Source organism: Mizuhopecten yessoensis, unplaced genomic scaffold, assembly GCF_002113885.1.
Source record: "Mizuhopecten yessoensis strain PY_sf001 unplaced genomic scaffold, ASM211388v2 scaffold10917, whole genome shotgun sequence".
NCBI lineage: Eukaryota > Metazoa > Mollusca > Bivalvia > Pectinida > Pectinidae > Mizuhopecten > Mizuhopecten yessoensis.
This window is the reverse complement of record NW_018408786.1, coordinates 1316139-1343518: the sequence shown is the minus strand read 5'-3', so window position 1 is coordinate 1343518 and position 27380 is coordinate 1316139. Positions and strand designations below refer to the sequence as shown.

The following is a 27380-nucleotide window of genomic DNA, read 5'->3' as shown; positions in this document are numbered from 1 at the left end:
TAAGCAATCTCTTGGAAATTCACTGTCTTACTAGATTGACTGGCATTTGAAAAAAAAATCATTTTGTACTATCATTTGTTTGCATAAAATATTTGATATATAAAGTACGAAACAATCCGTACCGTGGGATTTCCCGTAGTTTCTCTTTGCTGACGTGATAAATAGCTGCAGAAACCAGTAGATCCTCAATTCCCGGCACTGTATAGCTGATACAGGCGAAAAGTAAGCGAAATGTTATTTTATCACAGCATTTGAACTCATGCATCGTTAAATACCATTATTCATATTTTAAACACTGCAATATGTTGATGAGAATAGGTATGCTGACTCAATATTTTGTTATTTTTAGCCGTTATGCCACAAAAATATTATCATAACAACATTGAACATGTGATCGTGATGTGATAGAGGCCTGTAGCTGAGCCATAAGTTTTAATCGTGTATGTGAAGTGTTTATCTCAAAGTGACCAGCTGGATTCCATTGAATTCATCATTGATTTTTTTAATATGGGAATATATTTATATTCCAAGATTATATATATATCTCTCAGCTTAGATATGAGGGCCTAATTATACACATATTTATTGATTTTAAAATCTTGTATAAGCCTAGTGAAATGTTAAACAGAACTTTATAGATTTGTTTCTCTATGTGACATGTATCGGGGAATACATTTTCAGAGAATTGTCAGTTGACTTGGATTTATCTGGTCATTTAAAATTTACCTGTGAATTAAACCTGTTAAATATAGGTAAGTGATATAACAATAATAGCTGGTAATATCTTCTGCATCTAAAGCATATACTAGAAAGTAAATGTAAAACTAGTATTCAAATATAAGAGATTTGAGAATATTGTTTTAATGCAAACTTGCCAATAACTCTCCCTATTTAGGAGGGAGACTCCCGATTTTGGACCCTTTTAGTTTTGCATTTTCAACCAGTGAATTTGCTAAACTATTCCTATACTCTAATATATAATTATTTCATTTGAGCGCACAACTCAGATATGTCATTTAAAGCGTTATTTTGTTTCTTGTGGGTGTATGTAACACATTTTTTTAGGTTTTAAGGACTTCCCACCCTTCGTAATACACATATTTTTCTTGTCGTATTTTCGTGTCGTCATTTCCGTATTGTGTATCGGGCATTCCATTACCGTGGTGTAAATTATAGTAACACCTGGTAAACAATAGTACACGTGCGTGACGATGATATGGCAACACAATATCGAGAATAATAACTTGGAAATGTGTAATCACACGTACTTCAGAAATAAAGTTTATGATACAAAGACATTAATTAACTCACGGGAAAACACTGACTTACAATCAGACGACTTCAAGAAGGTTGTATATGAGGCGCATGGAATGCAGACTAATGTGTTTTGTTTACCAACCTCACCTGTACGTATCACATGCTAATAGTAGTTCTCAAGCTCTTTGGTCGCTACGATTTTTGTTGTCAAGCGAGTTACGCTCTGTCAGATAAATTGGTTCACAGATGCAATTACAATAACTCTGTGAAAATAGTGGTTTGTAAAATATCAAGATCCCTATAAAATACAAGTGCATGTGCGTGCACGTAATAACGGCATACCATGCGATAGCCTATGGTTACATATGTACCTGACAATTGTTAATATACCATGCGTAAGCGGGCTATGGAATGATGTCCAAAGTGTACATGATTGAGAGTAATTTTGTTCCATAAAAGAACAGTAAATTGACAATTAAATATAGTAATTTAATTAATTTCCATCGTTTTTGGTATAGTAAAGAAAATAAGTGTCATTGTATAAATTCTATCCCTCTGCAAAAAGTTCCCGAATTTTTTCAAGGTAGGCAACTCTTACCAGGATCAAAATTATTGTAAAATGTAAAATAAGTTAATTATAAAGACTTTGTGTGTATTTGGTTCATTTTTTTCACACTTTTTGAATCAAACTATGTGTCCTGTTTGCTTTTATCTTGTATTTAGTAACTTTTATCCATACAATTTCAATAAAAAACGCTTTTTGTAACATGTTGTAGATATTTTATGGTAAATAAAATATTGGTAGGGTTGATTAGCAATGTTTCTTTTCATTATGTTATTGTTGCTATAGTTTTGAACAATGCCACACGCTCAAAAAATGTGAAAGTGTTGAATTTGACAAAAAAATCTATTTTTTAGTATTTTTTACAAAAAAATCCCCAGTTTATCGGAATGCTTAGATTTTCATGGTATCATCTCTACATAGTGACATAACCATTATGTGAAACTTTCATTGAATTCTGCTGGCTAATTGCGAAAGGGTGGAGTCTCCTTAATGGTCAGAATGCAGAATTTCCCCAATGGAATTTTTAAAAAGTTGGCAAGTATATGTTTATGTTTCTAATCCGAAAATGTTTTAAAATGCAAAAGAATGTACCTGCCACTGTATTTTCTGCAGAATTCGATTATTATGATTTGTTATTTTGCTCATTCCGGACAGTGTTTGTTTTTAGCTTAGAAATTGCTACTTTTTTTAGTATAATACGATATATAATATTTACATCTTACTGTATATAGGCAAAAATAGTGCTTTAATTTTTATTCTTCATAAATACAGCTTAAAAGCAATGGCTAACATTATCATTACCTAGTGTAAACAAACAGCATTTCAGCTTTCTTTGATTGACAGAAAGGTGTGTGTCCTTTGACCTGTGCCGAACTGAATCACTGAGTGTGGGCCTTGGGGTCAATTACATGTGTGTGCAATACTAAACCCATATAACTGTAGACTTTTGTTATTGTATGCCACTTAATGTCATACAATCTTCATGTAACATCTGTGTCGGGGATATGTATACTACATTAGCTTATGTCAGGTAATAGATTGGATATACAATTTGTTTAAGTTGAATGTTATTTGTAAGTTGTGCATGCTCGAAGCTTTATAATGATACAAGATACAAGAAACTTTATTTAATGTTGCATATTTTTGTGACAAACATGATAAAAAGCAAACACGAAAACAACAGACAAGATATACACTTATCACAGAAAGCTAGCATATAATCAGCGAGTAAAACATACAATAACATAGCAGCATATGATTAGATATCACAGGCACTAAAGTTAAAGTACTAAACTAAAAATGATGTAATGAGATAATAGTGAACACCTGCATATCACACAGGTGTTGCTATATATTGGAGGGTTATAAAAGCACTTCAAGTGTAATGTACATACATGCTTATATAGCAAAAGAGTAAAAATTGACATAATATACACTGATATAGTGTAAATTAAAATAAGACGACAAGGTCTAGTAAGTAAAAACATATTGAGCTATAATGATGATTAGAAGAGAGGGCTAGAAACTATGCTTCGAGTTATTGGTATATAAAAGCGCCATGCAAAGCAGAAGTTAAGCTAAATAGATAGGTAAATACGTAAATAGATAGATAAATAAATAAATAAAGCAGGTAACTAGTAATAAAGACTAAAACACTGAAAAACATTGATGATATGTACAGTTGAATCTGCTCGAAAGGCCACCTGTAAAAAGCAGTTGTCTATTATGTGAAAATTGGTGGAATCTTGATGCAGGTTTGACAGAACTATCATTTTGACCCAATTTTTATCATATACCAGTCCTGAACACAAAGCCCAGCTATTTTATGGTAGCAAAAATATGTAAGAAATTTGTAATATTAGAGTTTGACTTTATGTGCAAACAATGTGCATTGTATACATGTATTACATAACTAATGTGTGGCAACGCTTCAAGATCGACTAGTCCATTTGTAAAGCTTTGACTCATATATATAATTGTTAAATACATACATTGAATTTGTGGGTGTACAATGTTCAAGTTCATTTATCATGTTAATTAAGCTATACAGCTCATCAGTTGAGCATATGTATACAGTGCAACACGGCAGTAAATAAATAAACAACACGCAAATAAACAACAACACACATACACGACAGTAAATAAATAAACAACAACACAAATACACAACAGTAAATAAATAAACAACAACACACATACACAACAGTAAATAAATAAACAACAACACACATACACGACAGTAAATAAATAAACAACAACACATACACAACAGTAAATAAATAAACAACAACACATACACGACAGTAAATAAATAAACAACAACACACATACACGACAGTAAATAAATAAACAGCAACACATCTACATGACAGTAAATAAATAAACAGCAACACACATACACGACAGTAAATAAATAAGCAACAACACACATACAGGACAGTAAATAAATAAACAACAACACATACACGCCAGTAAATAAATAAACAACAACACACATACAGGACAGTAAATAAATAAACAACAACACATACACAACAGTAAATAAATAAACAACAACACATACACAACAGAAAATAAATAAACAACAACACATACACGACAGTAAATAAATAAACACCAACACACATACACGACAGTAAATAAATAAATAACAACACACATACACGACAGTAAATAAATAAATAACAACACACATACACGACAGTAAATAAATAAACACCAACACACATACACGACAGTAAATAAATAAATAACAACACACATACACGACAGTAAATAAATAAATAACAACACACATACACGACAGTAAATAAATAAATAACAACACACATACACGACAGTAAATAAATAAACAACAACACAAATACAAAACAGTAAATCAATAAACAACAACACACATACACGACAGTAAATAAAAAAACAGCAACACGCATACACGACAGTAAATAAATAAACAGCAACCCACATACACGACAGTAAATAAATAAACAACAACACAAATACACAACAGTAAATAAATAAACAACAACACACATACACAACAGTAAATAAATAAACAACAACACACACACGACAGTAAATAAATAAACAACAACACACATACAGGACAGTAAATAAATAAACAACAACACATACACAACAGTAAATAAATAAACAACAACCCACATACACAACAGTAAATAAATAAACAACAACACACACACGACAGTAAATAAATAAACAACAACACAAATACACAACAGTAAATAAATAAACAACAACACACACACGACAGTAAATAAATAAACAACAACACATACACAACAGTAAATAAATAAACAACAACCCACATACACGACAGTAAATAAATAAACAGCAACACACATACACGACAGTAAATAAATAAACAGCAACACACATACACACCTCTTCCTCACCTACTGTAAGCTTAGAAGTTTAGAGAGATATCTTGCACTACTAAGAAATAATAATGTACATGATAATGATATCATAACATTTTACAATAAGGACATATTATATAATATGTTACTGACAAATGTTAAACACTTAATACAGTTGAATTAATTCAATAGTATAACATTTTGTCTTTTTCTATCAGCAATTCTTATATTTGGCTTAATTAGTGTGTCGGATATAGTAAGGTTTGATAAAAACTATGATATTACATATTTCAAACTGATGAGTCTTATTGACGATATGGAAGAAATGGTTTTCTAACAGAAATGACACTAATTATGTCAAATATTGGATGCCCAGAAAAGACGATGTATGAGGCATACCCCTATCTAATTTAATACAAGCAGTGTTTAAGTCTAAAATGCTGTTCTTTGTTAAACTATTTTGCTAAATAAAATGTTTTCCCTATATACCTAGCTACCTTAACATTTTGAAAGCAAAAAGCAGAAACACATTGATCTTTTTTGTTTATTTTATTCCTGTTTCAATAAATTTGTTGATAAACAAAATGATTGGATAAAATGCACAGCTTCTGTTACAGTCCTAATCCACTCAACTCACTGTGCATATTTACAAACAATGATAGATATGTGTGTATGTTGGGATGGCAACTTGGTCTATAATGACTTATGAATACAGGCTTAAGCATACATACTAATGTATATAATAATACACAACACATATATATGGAACAAATATTTTTGCAGGTTTAAATAAAGACATTCAACCCGAAACCTAAATTCATCAAGATGAATGACGATGATTCAACCCAAGGATTCAATATGGGCGACAACTTCGCCTTCAGTGAGAAGAGCATTCGGATGGGTAGGTTCTGCTGTAGTATAGGTATCTGAAGTTTTAAATTTCTTCAGACTGCATCTCTTTAAGAAACTTTAAAAAAAAAAAACATGTATGCTGATGTATAGTACATTCAATTCTATTGTGTCGAGTGCATTCTGCCAACGTTTTTGCCAGTAATGTGATCTAATCAGATATTATTGGAAGTTAAGATGGTGTCAATTATATCAATGTGATCAGGCATATCCAAAATATCTAAGACTGGTATTTAATACTGTATTTCACACTAACGTGACACAATAAATGTGTTGAGAATACTAGGAGTATTTTTTGTATTTGTAAAATAGATAAAAATAATACATTTGCAAGCATTTTATTATTTAAAGATTGCACAAAACTATTCATGTGTGTTTTCAGGTTTCATCAGGAAGGTGTATGGAATTCTTCTGTGTCAGATCCTGGTCACAGTCCTATTTATAGTCCTGTTCCTGTATGCGTAAGTTGCCTGTCCAATTGTCTGTGAGTCTCGGGTAGCGCAGTTCGAGCGTCCGTTACGGGTTCAATGGTCCCCGGTTTAAATCCTGGTCTGGCCTTTGTACATTTATTTTCAATATTTCTTTTATTAATGAGAATGTTTCGCTGTGATTAAATTAAATATCCAGGTGAGCTGTACCGGTCATCAGCTCCTCTTTTAACTTACAATATGATTCAATTTATTTCCGTAAGTTTTACAACTTATAGGATTTTTTCAACAAATAATTTCATATAAGTACAACATATACTTACATATTACTAGCACATTAATCACAAATCAGCAGCAACAACAACATCATCGAAATCATAATTCATCGCTTTCATCATTATCATTATCATCATCATCATCGTCCTCGTCGTGGCCGTCGTCGTCGTCGTCATATAACTCATCATCATGAAATAATCATCTCTTTAAATCAACATCAAATACTACATCATCATCCGTCAAAGTACAACAACATGAAATAATTACCATTTTAACATGAATTTCATAAAACTGGTACATTTTTCACAAATCAACGATATTATTAAAATCATTACCACTTTCATCATCATCATCATCATCATCATCATCATCATCATCATCATCATCATCATCATCATCATCATCATCAACAACAACAAAAACCAACATTGAGCATTTACCATGAAAGATTGTACGAACAAAACATGGACATGATACGATTGAGTAATACAAAATTAGGTAAAACAAACTTATAAGTTAAACAATCCTTCGTTTGTTAGCTTCAATAATAAATTTACCTAACAAATTCAGTTCTTTTACATTGTGTGTATTTACTAATTCGATAAGTTTGAATACGGATGGTTTTTGCCAGTAATATTTTTTAATATATTTTCTCCTTAGATCTAGATGACGTGGGCAGGTAAATAAAAAATGAAATTCATCTTCTATCTCTATTAGTTACTGCAATATCTATTATTCCTTGCAACATTCATGTATCTTCCTGTTTCTATTGCAAGATTGTGAGCTGACATACGTAATTTGGTAATCATAATTCGACGTTGTTTTGGTATAAACTTTGTTAAATAATATTGCAACATCACGTTATCTACCATGTATCTATAGAGATCACATTTACTTGAGATGGCCAACGAGTTGAATAAAATTTGTTTTGCCTGATCATATATGCGCTGTTTAATAATAGGTAGTAGACAGATGTCGGTAGCTGCCTGCCTTAACCATATATATCCAAACCCTAGTTCTAATAATTTATGCTTTATGAATAATAACCAATTTCGTTTTGGGTTTTTCTTCCAAGTTTCTTTTAATAAAAACTGACATGCTTCTTTTAGAATACAATTTTCACAATTTAACAACTAATATTTAAACATTCGAATCATCTGATTGTTTGCCAGAGGAAGTCGTCCAAGCTCAAAATATACCATAGCATTGCACGTAGATTTTTAACACACAGTATATTTTTACAAAATTCCATATGAACCCTTTCTATTTCAACTCCTTTATAACTACCCCATATTTCACAGCCATAATATAATACACTACCCACATATGTGTCAAAGAGGTGTAGCATAGTTTTGATGTTTAAATGAATGTGTTTACATTTAGATCGTAAGGCAAAAAGTGCTTTACGACCTTGCTCTGCTACATGTTTAACCATGAAACTGAATTTGTTATTAAATCTAAACAGAACCCCCAGATAACAGAATTGATCCACAATTGAAATTTTGTTGCCATTATACACCCAGCTTTCTGATTCTCTAATAATTCCACTATTTCTGAAAACCATAATTTTGGTTTTATCGGTATTAACTGTTAATTTCCACTTATTCGAATACTCACTTAGATTGTTCAAGAGGCTTTGTAAACCTTCGATTGACTCAGAAAATAAAACTAAATCATCTGCATATAGAAGAAGAAATAAACTCAATTCCCCAAAATCATAATGGGATGCTCCATTTTCTATAAAACTATTTTCAAAGTCATTTAAAAACAAAGAAAAAAGTAACGGGGATAAAATTTCCCCTTGCATCAATCCAACATTATTAGAAAAAAAGTTCGAACATTTGCCATTAACTAAAACACAAGATTTAACTAATGAGTATAAAGACTTAATTGTAGACAAAAATTTACCTCGAACACCCAGCTTTGTTAACTTGCACCACAGGCTTACTCTATCTACGAAATCAAATGCCTTGCGGAAATCTACGAAACAACAATATAACCTCTTTCTTTCAGATAACGTTTTCGAAATTATAGTTTGCAAAGCGAAAATAGCATCCACAGTGCTTACCCCTGGACGGAATCCAAATTGTGCGTCTGTTAAAATATCATATTTAGTACAAACGTCAATCAAACGTTTGTTAAGTATGGATGTAAATAATTTGCACATACAACTAATTAGACTGATACCTCGAAAATTATTAGGATCTGTTAAAGCACCCTTTTTATGGCACAGGTACAATGATTGCTTCGGACCAGTCAACTGGAAAACATCCAGATTTTAAAATATTGTTAAATAATACATGTAAAAAAGGTAACAACAACTGTTTACATTCAATAAAACATTCATTTAACCGACCATCTGGACCATGCGACTTATTTCGTTTCAGATTATTGATCGCCGTTATAATGTCTCTAAATGAAATAGGAGTATCTCACTCATCAAACATTACATTATCATCATTCTCATTATTTATAATTTCGTTATGTCCAAAGTCAACTCCAGAATTTGCTACATTTTTGAAATGCTCAAATAATTGGTCCATTGAAACTTTAGGTGGATTCGATTTTTTCTTTGCAAACTTTTTATAAAAATATCTAGGATTATGTTTCCTCAAATACTCCATCATGTCACCCTCTACGCTAAAATATTGCTTCTTCAATTTAGATTCCAAAATTTTATATTGTTTTTTCTTTGTCATGAGCATTGCGTGATTTGTTGGATTTGCATTACTATTAAATACTCGTAAGGCAGATAAATATTTTCCATGTAAACATTTAACTTCATCATTAAACCAGGGCTTGTCATCCCTAGTCTCTACAGTCAAACATCTAACATTTTCAACATAGGTTTTCTTAGCACACTTATCATGTACAGTTTTACGAAAGAAAGGTTCCATTAATTCTTGTATTACCTTAGTGAACCTCTTTACACTGGAGTCGATGGATTCCTGATTTAATTCCCCCCTAATCAGGACATGTTCCTTAAGCTTGTCAGAATTTATATTTAATGACTCTGTGAATTGATGTTTATATTCATCATTCCATATATTTTGAGTACTTTGAGTGACATCAAAAATAAAATCCTGATTCCCTTTGATCAGATGATGGTCTTGCATGATCACTTTCTGGTGGGCAGAACCATTGTACCGGTGATTCCTTGTTACCCTATTTTCCTGTTCAGGCTGTTTATACAAAGTGTACACCTCATAGCATATTCTTTTAAAATATCAATGATGCACAATTATTGGACATAATGTAAGTTATGATGACTGAAAGTAATGTTTCATTTGTCTGAGAATTCATTATTTTACACCCATTTTCTGAATTAAGTTTCCAGATAAATAAGGGACAATTGTACATGTATAATTTGTTAGTTTACGTTTTGTTTTGTTTTTGTAGAGCACCTGTGCAGCAATTTGCAGCTGCGAACCCGTGGTTGTGGTATGTTGCCATGTAAGTCTGATTCGAAAAATCAACAATAGTCTGCATCAGTTGATCTTGGATGGGGGTTGGGGTTGCGATGTAAGAGAGAGACGTCAGAGCGTTGTTGCATTGTTAAGAAATTAGAATTATCCTCATCAAATGTATATATGTATAAAAAAATTGCTTATTTCCTGTTTCCACATAGAATAAAATAAAATGTGCTGTGAGATGCTTTAAGGTATTTAATTTTTGTGTTAAATTAATGTGAAAAAGTAGTTGTGTTGGCAAGGGGAAAAATGTGTCCTTACTCTACTTAATATCTCCTTACCTTCTGCCAGTAGCCCAACTTCCCTGATATACTTTTAAAGATTTACTTCCAAGTGTGGAAATAACTTATTATGACTTATTTGAATAGAAAATATTAAGCAATACAAAGTCAGTAGTATATCTGAAGTAATCAAAAGTATTTTGAAAATCTCCATGAAAGTCATTAAAAAAATCTCTCCATGAAAGTCATTAAAAAAAATCTTTCCATGAAAGTCATTTGAAAATCTCTCCATGAAAGTCATTTGAAAATCTCTCCATGAAAGTCATTAAAAAAATCTCTCCATGAAAGTCATTAAAAAAAATCTCCATGAAAGTCATTTGAAAATCTCTCCATGAAAGTCATTTGAAAATCTCCATGAAAGTCATTTCAAAATCACCACTAAAGTGATTGAAAATCTTCATTAATTTTATCAAACTTAATTGGAGTAAATTGGAAATTTCAATTCATGTCATCAGACTTAATCAAAGATATGGAATACGGAATGGTCGGTCGACATTTTTTTTGTAAGAATATTTTAATTTTCAGATTTAAATAGATGTATTAGGGCATGCTCAAACTTTGTGAAAATGTCCTTTGTTTTAATGAGAGGGAGAAAAATATATGTTCTGAAATATAACAGAATAAGTTATTGTTACAGTGCCAATTAATCTAACAGCTTCTTGTCAATTCACAGAGCTCTAACGTTTGTGATGATCATCACCTTGGCTTGTTGTCCAGATGTCAGACGTACATATCCTGTCAACATGGTATTACTTGCAGTTTTTGTAAGTTTAACAAATATATCTTGATATTGTAATTAAGTTAATTTGGGAAGATTTATATATCTTTTGGCATAGATAATGAAAATGATAAATTTATACAAAATTCAATTACCTTCTGATCATGAGCTTATTGTTATCTGTTCTGAGTTTGTATCTCATAAGTGAAACCACTGTTGCCATTACAAGGCTTGATGGATCAATATAGGCATTGTAAATTGAACAAAATCTTTGATCTGTTCTAACCTGGAAACATTTCTAACCCAACCCCTTTATAAAATAAACCTTTTTAAACCAGCACCTTTACAAAACACCTTTTTAAACCAGCACCTTTACAAAACATCTTTCTAAACCAGCACCTTTATAAAATAAACCTTTCTAAACCAGCCCCTTTATAAAAATAAACCTTTCTAAACCAGCACCTTTACAAAATAAACCTTTCTAAACCAGCACCTTTACAAAACACCTTTCTAAACCAGCACCTTTACAAATCACCTTTCTAAACCTGCACCTTTACAAAACACCTTTTTAAACCTGCACCCTTACAAAACACCTTTCTTAACCAGCACCTTTACAAAACACTTTTCTAAACCAGCACCTTTCTAAACCAGAACCTTTACAAAACAACTTTCTAAACCAGCACCTTTACAAATCACTTTTCTAAACCAGCACCTTTACAAAACAGAAATAAAACTTTCTTAACCAATCCATTACCAAGAAAAGAAACCATTCTAAAACAACACCTTTATAAAATAAAGACACTTTCCTAAAACAAACACCTTTACAAAACAAGGCATCATAAGTGATACAGATCCCTCACATTCATAAATTGTGACATATGTAAGAGGAAATGAAGTCACTAGAGCGATGATAATTTTTTTCTAAAAATAGTAACAGTGACCTTGACCTTCAACGTAAAAACCTGATACAAATTTTTTTTTCAAGGCATTACCATACCAAACACTTGTATGAAGTTTCATGAAATTTCATTGAGGAATGAAGTTTATAGAGCAATGTTAAAGATTTTCTAAAAACAGTAACAGTGACATTGACCTTGAACATAGAAACCCGAAACGCTACTTTGTTTAAGGCATTGCTGTACCAAACACTTGTATGAAGTTTCATCAAATTCTGTTCAGTAATGAAGTCGCTAGAGTTATGACAAAGTTTTTTTGAAAAATAGAAAAAATGAAATTGTTTTCTTAACCAACCTTTTACAAAGTAAAGACACCATTCCAAACCAAAACCTCCATAAGATAACGAAATTTTCCTAAAATAACATCTTTTCAAAATAAAGAAACCTTTCTATACCAAGTACACCTTTACTCAATAAAGAAACCTTTCTAAACCAAGTACACCTGTACTGAATAAAGAAACCTTTCTATACCAAGTACACCTTTACTGAATAAAGAAACCTTTCTATACCAAGTATACCTTTACTGAATAAAGAACCTTTCCATACCAAGTACACCTTTACTGAATAAAGAACCTTTCTAAACCAAGTACACCTTTATTGAATAAAGAAACCTTTCTATACCAAGTACACCTTTACTGAATAAAGAACCTTTCTATACCAAGTACACCTTTACTAAATAAAGAAACATTTCTATACCAAGTACACCTTTACTGAATAAAGAAACCTTTCTATACCAAGTACACCTTTACTAAATAAAAAAAACTTTTCTATACCAAGTACACCTTTACTGAATAAAGAAACCTTTCTATACCAAGTACACCTTTACTGAATAAAGAAACCTTTCTAAATCAACCCTATAACAAAATATAGAAATCTGTGTTGACCAATCCCTTATTAACAAGTAATTAAATATGTCCAAACGAACTTTATAAACAGGAAACTGGTTTAAAATGAGAATGAAACCTTTTCTAAACCAAACCCTTTATAATCTTACAACCTGTTTAAAGGAGATCTTCAATCAGACGTAGGTCTGACTGTATAAACATCTGTATGTTAGTAAATACAATAAACCTGTGTAATTTACAGCCTCTATATTCTGACCAAATATAGGACGATGTGATGGTCAGTTTAGAAGGGTTTTGTGCTATGCTGGCTTCATTCATGCTTAATTTGATAAAATTTCTGATGGTTTTATTTGACAGACAATTTGTGAAGGGTTCTTGTTGGGAGGCATTTCAGGGTAAGTAGTGTTTTGCTATCAAAGTATGACATTTTGAATTAAGAGTGAAAAATTTGTTTTGATAATTAGATTTATTAGTTTTTCTATATGTATATTTACAGTCTGTTTTGAGAGTTACTTGTAGTAATATTGAAGGACACAATCGATAACACAGAGAAAGGCTTACCGGTATATACATGAAACTAGTTCAACCACTGCTTAGGAATTTTAATAATGGTAGATTTTCAATCAAATATAATGCTAAAATATGTGTTTTGAACATTCATAATGACTACAGATTTAGAAATACTGTTATTTTTTTATTTTTTTTGTGGTTGTTTTATTTTCACTGACTGAATTCATGACCCGATCAAAATGTGTGAAAAATAAACAGGAAATTTGTTAATCTTCTGACGGAAAATGTTGCTAAGACTATTAAATGATGTTGTGGAACTGTTAAATGCTGCAGAATAAGCTATTGTGGAAAGACGGTTGTTTATGTTCACAGAACCTACAACGAAAATTCGGTGCTGATGGCTGTAGGGGTGACAGCAGTGAGTATTCTTCATGTCCCAATGAACTGCACAAAGTGCAATCTAATTGAAATGAATTAAATTTAATTGGATTGCAAAATGTGCCACTGTAGATATTTAAGGACTCTCAAGATTAACATGAGCTCAATGAAAGCATAGGTGTTTGTGGGTTACCTCACTGCACTGGTTTAGGACATATTACGATGACAGGTCTAGTTTAAGTGAATTTACTAAAATGTCACTAACAACTCCACTTCCTGAGTTTCCTAGATATGGGAAGACAGCAGAAGGCTAACCAGAGGTAAGGGGAGAAACCAAAAGGGCTAACTAGAGGTGCCAAAATATGGGAAAAAAACATAGGGCTAATCTTAGATGCCCAGATATGGGGAGAAACCATAGGGCTAACCAGGGGTGGCCAGATATTGGAAGAAACCATAGGGCTAACCAGAGGTGCCCAGATATTGGGGGGGGGGGGGGGGGGGGNACCTTTGGGCTAAACAAGGGTGGCCAAATATTGGAAGAAACCATAGGGCTAACCAGAAAGAGAGGGAGAGCGAGAAAGAGAGAGCATTATTACGGTAGTAGCCTGATTTGTAAAGATCATTGGTGTTTCTTTCACTGTGTGCTTCCTGCAAATTCAATTTAAATGTTTCTTATTTTGTAGGTCGTGACCTTTGCTCTTACCGTGTTTGCTTTCCAAACCAAGGTGAGTGAGCTGAGTTTTCTGAACTGTACCGACTGTCCCCAAAATGGCCCAAGAAACTGTCATGCAGCGCAAAGCAGTATTGTTATGCATGCAATTTTCACTTCATGATACTTAATGTCATTTTAACTGTATATAAGCTATATTGGCAGCTGATTATAGTTACATAATATTACAGTTATTTTTCTAGAATTGGATTTTGAACATATTTTGTTGACAACTCATGAAGCTGCCCAGGTTTGAAAAACCATGCCCTAACCATTCTGACATAACTCTCACAAATTACAGATGGTGTGTGTGGAAGGTATTATACAGCCTTAAGTGAACCTTTTCTCGTTCATTTCCAGATTGATTTCACTATGATGGGAGGACTCCTGTTTGTATTTCTGATTGTCCTTATCTGTTTTGGATTTCTCTGTGCCATAATTCAAAATGAGGCAAGTATCATATGACTTGATAGAGGATAATCGATATTGGTTATACCAAATTCTTACATATTGTACGCTTCAGCTGACGATTAGGTAATCAGTCTCCTGCCGAGCGACTGATTTTCTTACCTGTAGCTCACAGATGCAGGATTACTGCAGAAGAAGTGCCAGTTATATCTAGGTAGATGAGCTTGCCTTACAAGTGATGAGGCATCCCAGATACTCCAGGGGTTACCCTCACTTTCACTCTCTGCACCCATGGAATATGTCATAGCAAAATTGAAGGCATGCGACTAGCTATTTGGTTGGTTTCAGGTTAAAAAATGCAGACCAATCGCCAAGACTGAAACATAACCTTTAAAGAATAGTCGACCGACACCTGACTTCAAAGCTAGTCAGTTTTACAGTAAAACGACCGACAGATTCTTTTGATGTACATCAGAGGATCAAACTAGTCTTCTTGTCTTATCCACAAGGAGGTGCACACTGAGCCTTCAGTTTTGCTATGACATATTCCAGGGGTGTAGAGAGCGAAAGTGAGCGTAACCCCCTGAAGTATCTAGGGTGGTGATAAGGCCACCACGACATTGCCGCAATCATGTGTTACAGGGATTAACTTTGGACGATGTGTGTTCCTGTATCTTTAAACATTTATTTACTAGGCTCCCCCTATCTAGATACTGTAAAGCTGCAATTTTTTGTGGTATCGAAAGTTTGTGAAGTTGTATCCAGATCTTAAGCTATAAAAGATACTCGTTTGCAGATATTTAGTACAGAAAACTAAAACACAAAGTGAAATTTATTAGCCAGAAGTCGTGTTAGTTTTTCGCTGTTTTTTAATCATCAATCGATAAGTTTGTTTATGTTTTCTTTATTTAATCTGCCCTCCACAACAAAGTAAGCAGAGGGGGTACAATGGAAGTATGGTGTTCATCTGCCTGTCTGTCAGTCTCTAGGCAGTTTGGTGCCATGCTGCTCAAATTCTCAACCAGTTTTTAGCTCACCTGGTCCGAAGGGCCAAGTAAGCTTATGCTGTGGTGCGGCGTCCGGCATCAATATTTTACTTTGAACAACTTCTTCTTAATAACCAAAATGCCTAGGGTGTTGATATTTGGCCATAAGCAAACTGGGATGAAGGGCTACCAAGTTTTTTCAAATGAATGACCTTCACCAATATTTAAGGTCACAGGGGTCAAATATGTTAAAAACTTGAAACAACTTCTTTTGAATAACCAAAATGCCCAGGGTGATGATATTTGACCAGAGCATGCTGGGATGAAGGGCTACCAAGTTTGTTCAAATGAATGTACCAGTACCAGGATATCCTTATAGAGTGGACTCTGTCTAAACCGGACACCACTTGGACCATAATATTTGGCTGACCTTCACTCATATTCAAGGTCACAGAGGTCAATTGTCTTAAAAAACCTTTAAACAACTTCTTCTGAATAACCAAAATGCCCAGTATGGTGATATTTGGTCTTTAGCTGTCAAGGATGAAGAGCTACAAAGTTTGTTCAAATGAATGACCTTGACATGTATTTAAGGTCACATGGATCAAATATGTTCAAAAACTGTAAACGACTTCTTCTGACAAAAGACCCAGGTTGTTGATATTTGGCCAGTAGTATGCTAGGATAAAGGAGTACCAAGTTTGTTCAAATGAATGTACCAGTACCAGGATATCCTTATAGAGTGGACTCTGTCTAAACCGGACACCACTTGGACCATAATATTTGGCTGGTTTACAGAGAGTTCCGGATTGTACAGAGTCTGCTTTTAGATTATTGTTGTTGATAGAAATGAGAACAAAGAAAACGTATAGAAATGCTATGTTGTGTTTTCATTCACGAATTTGTCGGGAGTTAAGTCAATTAGCAATTATACAATATCAGAATTGGACTTTACGGTAAAATGTAGACTTGACAGGTCCAGAGGAACTGATACACAATTCAGTGTCTGACTATGGTTTACTTTTCCAGTATGCGCGGCTTGCCTACTCCTGTCTCGGAGCTCTCCTCTTCAGTGCTGTAAGTATCACTCCTGACAGATATTGGATTGTTTCATTAATTGTAATTGTTAAGATGGTTTTCCATACACACAACAGTTATTTGTATAAAATGTTGCTTTAAATCGTCGTTGTTAGGCTTGGAATGTAGTTCTTGGAATGTTTATGAACATTTAGGAAACAAACTGCTGTGAAATAGATTTAATGTATCTTTAATGTTTTATTAAATGATATTAAAATTTGTGTTATTAGGCCACACCAAATACATGATCGACCATGCATACCAAATCATTAAACATCTTTTGGGGGAAAATGAAACAAACATAATGGAGTGAGGGGTGGAACTTTTTTATTTTGAAGTTTTAGAATTGATGTTTGGCATTCCTCAGGGGCCATGTTTGGTTGTTACTCCATAAGAGTACTAGTAGTTCTGACATTTGAAATGTATTCCGTGGTCAATAACGTCGAGAATACTAGGTGTGGCTTGAGTGTACAGTACACATGTTGTTAGACTAGAGTGTCATACAAACTGTTTGCATGGAGACGTACCTCATGATGTTTTGACACAAACTTTATGTCGGAATTGCAACTTTGATACCAATAGTTAGGTTTTTTTAACTCTTCCTTGCCAATCCCAGACTTTTTTAACAGAAATCTTATTTTTGACTTGATGAAACACAACAGAACCTTTGAGTTTGTTCGTGAGTGCGGAAATCAATGAAGCAGGCCCCGGGATCTAGAAACAATCATGGACTTAGGTTATTGTTTAGCTAATCATGTATTACATCACTTTTCATGACGTAATTTGTGATTGGCTACCCAGTCAAAACTTATGACAATTTAAGACTTATCATCGTTTCATGATCTGGGGCCAGAACTTACGGACATTGCTCGGTAGACATGAAAGAAGCAGAACAAGAATACAGAAGTTGGATGGTGACTTTGTGATAATCTTTCATATTTTATCCTTCGTTGTTGAGAGTAGCTGTTTCAGTGGTTCAACGTTTAATTATATATCAGCAGTCATCACAGGGTACACACAGTCTACCATAGAACTGTAACTTAATGTTATTTTCTGATGATGGTGAATTTTGTTCAAGGTTCAAGAAGATCTTGCTAAACTTGTTAGATAAGTCTTTTTAAAGATGGAGAGGTAGGTATGCACATGTTTCCATTCTGACCCATTAACCCTTTCACCACTGTAGACCAAAATGGACTCGCCAAGATAAATGTATGGTAGAGTCTACTAAAGTTAAATGGGGTTGAAAGGGTTAAGTTCTTGGTCATTCTAAATATAAGTTGTTTATGGTCTGTATGACATTCTGTGATCTTATCTGAATAAGAATCCTTAAAGTATTGACTGAGCAGTGAACTCGTCGGCCAACATTTCTCTTTGTACACCTGCTGACGAATTGTCAATCCAGTCCTCCGCCATCTTCTCTTTGCTCATCATTGAACATTTTATTTCTGGTTTTAATAATTTCATGTACAGTGTATACAATTTTGATTATATTACTACAGACTTCAGAACCAGTCGCAATCACCAATACTCATTCCAACACATTTCTGCTTTAAAATACACTTACCAATGATCATTCTTCCCACACACAGTAACACCACCACACAGCGGTACAGCGACAAACAATTACAGTATTCCAGGTAAATATCTGATACACAGTTCTTAACTCACTAACACTCGCACCCTAATACAACAATCATTGACTGTAACACTCACACCCTAATACAACAATCATTGACTGTAACACTCACACCCTAATACAGGTCACACTCACACCCTAATACAGGTCACACTCACACCCTAATACAACAATCATTGACTGTAACACTCACACCCTAATACAACAATCATTGACTGTAACACTCACACCCTAATACAACAATCATTGACTAACATTCGCACCCTAATACAGGTCACACACTAACCCAAATACAACAGCCGTTGACTAACATTCGCACCCTGATACAAAAGACATTGACTGTAACATTCGCACCCTAATAAAAGTGACATTCACACCCTTATAATACAAATAACACTTGCACCCTTATACAACAGTCTTGACTGGCTGTTACCCACATTGTTATACAACAGCCATTGAATCTGTAAAACGGTCTATAAGTTACTTACACCTGAACACAACAGCCAACTCTTTTATCTTGTCCTTCCATCACCCTACAGTCTCATCTCATTCCTCTTTGCAAAACTTCAATCATTTCAGTAAATATCATCACTGATGAAAATAATCATAATGAAGTAGAATTACTAGTAGATTTTATGGCGGCAAATTTCTGCCATCAACTGACACAACACTTCTGTAAATGTCTTCGGATTTTGACGGAATGTGCTCAGCATCTGTAACATACAAAGATTACAGCTTTGTTCTTCGTTGAGCAAAATCCTTGCGTTATTAATTCGCATACTACTCTCTGATTGGTCAATTTATATAATTATAAACAGCAACAGCCCTTCCCCACCTTTATTTAAAAACTAAATGCAATTAAGGGCATCTATTTCAACAGTGTGAGGAGCGCTAGTTGAAATTTTGCTTTTCCTCCCATGTTCCTTGCTGTATCAGTGGCACTTATCCAAAATACATTAAACCTGTGGTATTTCAGATTACAACAGCCCATCAATTGGCTTAATCGATTTTGTGAAACTCCCAAAGATATCAACACAAGCAATCACGAAATCCTGACCTGCCATCTGTAAACTGTCCTAATAACATTATATTTTTAGCTAAGGCAAAGCAGATGAAATAATAAGTCTTTTTAAATCCTATCTTTTCTTAAAAAGATTACCAAAACCTTTGTATGTTGAAAGATTTATACTCTTAACCCTTTCACCCCTATGTAACTTTAGTAGACTCTACCATGCATTGATTTGGATGAATCCATTATGGTCTACAGTGGTGAAAAGGCTAAGTCCTGGAAAGAGTGTATTTTAGTGATATTCAAATTCTCAAAAAGAATGAAAAATATCAGATTTCATAAAAGTTTGCTAGTATTTTTCAATCAGGGAAAAGTTGTTTTATATTCAACTGGTTTTAGGGATGATAATCCTGTATAACTTATAATTATCAAATTTGGTGTGGCCTTATGGGACGATTAACTTGTTGAGATAATGACAATGCTAGTATTATTTGTCATGTCATGAACTTGTTTTATATTTACTCCACATCTGGGTGCTTCATATTTTATTACATACTTACTAATAAATACGGGGTTTTTGTATATGCGATACAACACAATTGCTCCAACCCATATCAGCCCTCTCCGTATCAGCCCGCAAAACCCGTATCAGCCCTCTTCGTATCACACCCCAAAACCTGTATCAGCCCTCTCCGTATCACACCCCAAAACCTATATCAGCCCTCGCCATATCACACCCCAAAACCCATATCAGCCCTCTCCGTATCAGCCCGCAAAACCTGTATCAGCCCTCTCCGTATCAGTCTGCAAAACCTGTATCAGCCCTCTCCGTATCAGTCCGCAAAACCTGTATCAGCCCTCTCCGTATCAGTCTGCAAAACCTGTATCAGCCCTCTCCGTATCACACCCCAAAACCTATATCAGCCCTCGCCGTATTACACCCCAAAACCTATATCAGCCCTCGCCGTATCACACCCCAAAACCCATATCAGCCCTCTCCGTATCAGCCCGCAAAACCTGTATCAGCCCTCTCCGTATCAGCCCGCAAAACTCATATCACACCCCTTTTGGAAAAATTTCATTTTTCAATATTTCAAAAGAAAAATAGATCATAAGATAGTAGCTTTTATTAGTAAGTATGTAATAAACAAAATAAAACATGCCTTTTTCGATATCACATCTAGTATCAACCCTCGACCAATATTAGCCCTCAGGCCTTCGACCCTCGGGCTGATATTGCAGTCTCGGGCTGATACTGGGTGTGATATGGAAAAAGGCATGTATTATTCTCTATGTTATAACCTATTAAAAGTATATAATACGGGGAGTGGGAGACCCAACGCCTGCACAAAGAGCTCAGTGTATACAGAGTATACATTATACCGGAATGTTTATATTTTCAAATTTGTTCTGATGACGACACCTCTAATGTGTCGAAACTAGTCGGCGTATTCTTCATTAACGCCGTTTAACCCAGCACTACGTTGTCATGGTCATCTTCACCTGTTGATAATACTATTAAAAGTCTGTTACCTGCTGTTTTTACCTGTTGTTTTTTACCTGTTCACAGTACATCGTATTCGACACCCAGATGATGATTGGCGGTAAACACAAGTATTCACTGTCCCCAGAGGAGTACATCTTTGCTGCCCTGAATCTCTACCTGGACATCGTCAACCTCTTCCTCTTCATCCTCAGCATTTTTGGCTCCAAAAACTAGACAGTCTGAATAACAACATACAGTTACATGTCAGCTGGTGTACTTCACAGAGATTTATAAAGTGGGCTAGGCCAGACTCCGTGTACAAAATCCTAGAGAAACAAAGTCAATGTTCTATGGGGGTGTTTTTCTGAATTTCAGGTGGTTTTGAAATCTCTTGGTGTAGATAAGCCAAAATAACTCCATATTTATGATGATTTAGTGAAGAATGCTATTAAACTCATGGAAGCAAAATTTGTAAAATATCTTTTGACAAGTGGTTTCTTCAGACCAGTTATTTCTGTAGACTAGTTGTTTCTTCTTACGTGTGGTTTGTATAGACCAATGGTTTCTATAGACCATTGGTTTGTATAGACAAGTGGTTTGTATAGACCAGTGGTTTCTTTAGACCAGTGGTTTGTATAGACCAGTGGTTTTTATAGACCAGTGGTTTCTTAAGACCAATGGTTTGTATAGACGGGTAGTTTCTTACGACCAAAGGTTTGTATAGACCAGTGGTTTCTTTATATAGACCAGTGGTTTGTAAAGACCAGTGGTTTCTTTAGACCAATGGTTTGTATAGACCAGTGGTTTCTTTGTATAGACCAGTGGTCGCTATGTATAGACCAGTGGTTTCTATGTATAGACCAGTGGTTTGTATAGACCAGTGGTTTCTATGTATAGACCAGTGGTTTCTATGTGTAGACCAGTGGTTTCTATGTATAGACCAGTGGTTTCAATGTATAGACCAATGGTTTCTATGTATAGACCAGTGGTTTCTATGTATAGACCAGTGGTTTCTATGTATAGACCAGTGGTTTCTATGTATAGACCAGTGGTTTCTATGTATAGACCAGTGGTTTCTATGTATAGACCAGTGGTTTCTATGTATAGACCAGTGGTTTCTATGTATAGACCAGTGGTTTCTATGTATAGACCAGTGGTTTCTATGTATAGACCAGTGGTTTCTATGTATAGACCAGTGGTTTCTATGTATAGACCAGTGGTTTCTATGTATAGACCAGTGGTTTCTATGTATAGACCAGTGGTTTCTATGTATAGACCAGTGGTTTCTATGTATAGACCAGTGGTTTCTATGTATAGACCAGTGGTTTCTATGTATAGACCAGTGGTTTCTATGTATAGACCAGTGGTTTCTATGTATAGACCAGTGGTTTCTATGTATAGACCAGTGGTTTCTATGTATAGACCAGTGGTTTCTATGTATAGACCAGTGGTTTCTATGTATAGACCAGTGGTTTCTATGTATAGACCAGTAGTTTTTATGTAAAGGCCAGTGGTTTCAATGTATAGGCCAGTGGTTTCTATGTATAGACCAGTGGTTTGTATGTATAGACCAGTGGTTTCTATGTATAGACCAGTGGTTTCTATGTATAGGCCAGTGGTTTCTATGTATAGACCAATGGTTTCTATGTATAGACCATTGGTTACTATGTATAGACCAGTGGTTTGTATAAACCAGTGGTTTCTATGTATAGACCAGTGGTTTGTATAAACCAGTGGTTTCTATAGATTAGTGGTTTGTAAAGACCAGTCGTTTGTTTATTTAATATGAGTGATGTCCTCTTTCTTGTTGTTTCTTTATACCAGTGGGGGTTTTCAAGACAGTTGTTTCCTTAGATAGGTATATAGTCTTTACTGGAAACAGAGGCAATACAAGTTTTACATATTTAGATGTTCAATATATTACATGGTGTCATTCATCCAGGTTTTAATCTGCAAATGTTTTGAAAATTTGAAATTTCATGAGGAAGTAGTTGGTGCCCTGTATTTAAATAATCCTCGTCCTCTAGTAGTATCCATGTAGCTCTTTACTTGATAGTGACATGACTAGTCCATTAGTTAGAAATAACCATGGACATCTGTCTATTCTGATGATATTTGATTACTTGACAAATCAAAATCCAGCTGATTATATAAGTTATGATCACCTGTTGTTATTTACACATAAGTTTTAATAACAATGCACTAGTCAAACTCACAACACTATGTATTGCATACACTGTTGTCTGTATGACACTAAAATCACATGTATGCACTATGCGTGTGTTCTAACGTAGATTAGTTTTATTTCCACTTTTTGAAAATAAGTCAGAAATTGCTGAGATGAGGGTTAAGGTCTCTACTTCGTTTGGCCTCTGTTCACCATAGAAAAATCACCCTTAGAAAATCATAACTTTGAGCACAAGTATGTGTTTCTGTGGTGAATTTCTGACTCAATAACCAAATATAAATTGTATCCTACATTTTTTAAATCAAAGAAATTCATATGAAAGATTTTTCAGATGTTACTAATTTCTTTAGTCAACATTCTGTTTTCATTCACCCTGATTTTGTTACTTGTGTCTTTGATTCCGTTGTTTTGTTACCCTGTTTTTGTGTTTTGTGTTTTTATACCCCCACAAACAAAGTTTAGGGGGTACATATAGGAATCACCCTGTATGTCCGTCTGTCCATGAACCTCGTGAGCTCTATCCAATTATTTGTTGGATTTTTTGTTTGTTACCTAGATGTGCATAAAGAAAGAATTTATGATTCAACTAATTTTCCAGGAGTATATGGCCCTGTAAACTTTGCCAGGGATCTTTGTGAGGTCTTGTTGCATCTTTGTGAGGTCTTGGACAGTTTCTCGTTTTTGATTCTGTTTTCTTGTCATAGATTATGTTTATTTCATCTTGATTTTGTGTGTGGAGAGTCATTTCTGCTTTATGTAACATTGATTACGATTTCTATTTACTATTTAATTGACCTTAGTTCTGATTTCTGTGACCTTGATTCTGTTTCCGGTGACCTTGATTCTGTTTCCGGTGACCTTGGTTTTGTGGTCCACCGAATTGTTTTTTGTAATCCTAATTCAGTTTTCTTTTTTCATTAATCAATGCGTTCAGGCAGATTTTACCTGATAACTGAAGACAATTAACTTTTGATATATTATTATGACTTGCATGACACACATTTCACTCCCAATGATATATAGCTCTACAGCAGATGTTTTCATACATCAGTATCGCTTTTATGGAAATTGGTTACTGTTTGGATTAGCTAGGTTCTACTGTATTGAAACTACAGCAGTTTTCTGTTTATTCATTATCGGGTGCAGGACTAAAATCCATCATTCTGAAGATTTGTCTGTTTTATGTTCATAAATGTCTGTTATTTCTTTGATGATTCATGCTTTTCACTTTTATAAAGATGCCTGATGTCAAATTTGTTGTAAAATTCTCATCATGAGGTTATGGTCGTCATCCCATACTTTCAGAAATATTTGATCACCTTTCTTGCTAAGAATCTGTGCTTGTTTATTGCAGTTAATGGCAATAAATCCTAGAGAAAATACAGAGAAATTGACAAGACCCCCATCCCTTTGGAGATTTCTAATACTGCAAAGAAAGCTACTTAACACAATTTAGGAAGAGAAAATATATTGATACGAAGGTTTTGAAAAATTATAAATACTTCAGACAAAGTAAATTATCTAATTAAATAGAAAATAATTAAATGAAATTTAGGCTTATATCACAAACAAAACATATATCCCTTTACAGCATTAAATACCCATTGAAAATAAGATTTTGAGTTTCTTTGATAAAATGAATATAAAAAAACGTAAATTTACAAAAATTGTGTATCAAAATATTACTGTCATTTTAGCTGATAAAAAAAATAAGGGATATATTATCAAAATTGATCAAACGTTTTGCAAGTAATAAATTAAAATGCATAACTACATTATTCTGATCAGTCAGTGGTTCAACTGTAAAATTCAAGACTTTTTTCTTTGAAAGAGCATGTGAAGTTTCAAGAAAATGACGGGATTACCTCCCCTTATCCTTAATTTGCCGGTAATTAAATATAGTTGCAATCATAAAAGAATGTCTTGGTAATTTTTATGTATACAAAGAATATTGTACGACTCATTCATTTTCTACGTCTTATTTTATACATCGAGTGAAACTCAACTTTAATCTTTCTACCACATGTAAAAGACACTGATATCTCTATGAATAATTTATGCTTAGTATAGTTCTAAATGTACTATTCCTACAAATAATGTATACAAGTTTGACTGGCTTCTGTTTCTTGTTTAGGCATTGAATATAAATTTAACAATTTTTTTTAAAAATATGCATTCTGCATGTATATATCTGCATAGCAGATATTTTTAACAGTTGGCACATTTTTTCCAAACCCTGATGAAATTTTTTAAATACCTATTGCCTTCAATGCATAAATTTACAAAATAAAGCCAAGTTGTTTCTTTTGCACTTCAAAATGTTCTAAAATATTGATAATGTTTATAGTGATCATATATCAAAGGGAAGTAATCCAGTAATGTCCCCCTTTTTGTTCTCCGACTAAACGTCATTCCGTTAATACGTCACTTTAACAAATAAGACAAAAACATTAATAAAGTGCAACGGGCTCGACCACGCGCGTTAGTTTATTACACAATAACTCACCTTCACCAACTACAAAACCACACATCACAAATAACCATCTCTCAAATATCTTCTCGGCGACCTCCCTTTCAAATAATCAAATTATACTTCATCTTTGTATAATATCTTTAAATTTTCCAAAAACCAGAAACTAGCAGTGTACGGGTATACCGGTGTGTGTACCCGTGTACGTGGTCTCGCTGAATGACCACCCGCACGAGCTCCACAGGTATATACACCCGAAACACTGCTCACCCCGTGACGTCACTCCGGTATCGGAGAAAACAATTTCATCCTAATTCATTCCATTCAAACGAATACAATTATATTATACTTGCATATTTTTTTATTTTTTTCAATTAATTGTATTGTCCCACAACATAATTTTTTTTTTACTTGCATAATTTGAAGGTTGTAAAAATGTTTTCTCTCCATTTTTTCTTTAAGTTTTGTTAATTAAAGTCAGTATTTTTACAGCTGAATTTGCATATCATTGAATATGATTTTAAATGCAAAGGTAATTTGCAAAAAACATTTTAGTTGGAAGCAAATGGATTTAAAATATATATTTATTGCACAATGTTTTAGAAAATGGTGGCATTTAAGAAGTGATTTGGATACTGAAGTGATGATATTTATAAAGAAATAACCCGCTATTGTATGAATTATTTCTGAATATTAACAATCAAGAAATTTTGTTACTTTGGTTGGTGTGTACAATGGAACCTCATTGATCAGGTCATAAGATTGTGAGGCAGCCAAAATTTAAAATTTCAGACTGTCAATGATGTTAATAAAATTTTCTTGGACAAACAGTCTTAGTCCTTGAGTGCGAGAGTACATATAAACAAAAGGTATATGAATGTCATCACACTTTGATACGGCAATGACGTATACACAATATATTTCTAGGTTACTGCATGTTCATGAGGCCTGGACGCTTTCATTTCCAAAAAAAATCTTTAAGTATGACATTTGTGCATTTGTTATTGAGCTGAATATTTTAAAAGAAATGTGTTCCTTCGATTATACAACATGTATATATTTACTTTGTTTTAACATGGTCTTTACATCGAGATCCAAACCCACTATCACGCTCCTAACATAATTTTCAACCGAATGAGTCGACATCTCTTTAAGTAGCAGAAGTGAGTGTGTGATGCATGGAAATGTTGTGAACACTTTTTCAATAGGTAGACTGTTAACGTCCCTTGTTACTTGTATTAGCTGGTTTTACATCATAAGACACAGATTCATTCCATGTTGTATAACTGTTTTTATTGTTGGTTCATGTAGGCATTGAATAAAAAGTCAAAAATCTTTAAAAAAAAAAAAAAAAAAAAAAAAAAAAGAGTTTTCATTTATTTTCTGTGCTGTGTAACCTGTTAAAGTTTAAACCCTCCACAATCTGTAAACTCATGTA

The 27380-nt window shown here is 33.8% G+C and overlaps 1 protein-coding gene across 3 annotated transcripts; it reads left to right on the top strand.

The window, feature by feature from the left end:
- Positions 1-138: 138 nt before the first annotated feature.
- LOC110463567 (protein lifeguard 1-like) lies at positions 139-27281 on the top strand. 3 transcript variants are annotated; one of them, XM_021518262.1, is made up of 11 exons: positions 139-222; positions 5986-6103; positions 6494-6572; positions 10215-10268; positions 11240-11330; positions 13443-13480; positions 13968-14013; positions 14657-14698; positions 15043-15132; positions 17106-17153; positions 21369-27281. In XM_021518262.1, exons 2-11 carry the CDS (start codon positions 6028-6030, stop codon positions 21516-21518), a joined length of 714 nt encoding a protein of 237 aa, XP_021373937.1. In that variant the 5' UTR covers positions 139-222; positions 5986-6027; the 3' UTR covers positions 21519-27281. The 3 variants fall into 3 exon arrangements, with proteins under 3 accessions (XP_021373937.1, XP_021373938.1, XP_021373939.1); XM_021518263.1 differs by lacking the exon at positions 139-222 and adding an exon at positions 380-440; XM_021518264.1 differs by lacking the exon at positions 139-222 and adding an exon at positions 471-752.
- Positions 27282-27380: the final 99 nt, after the last annotated feature.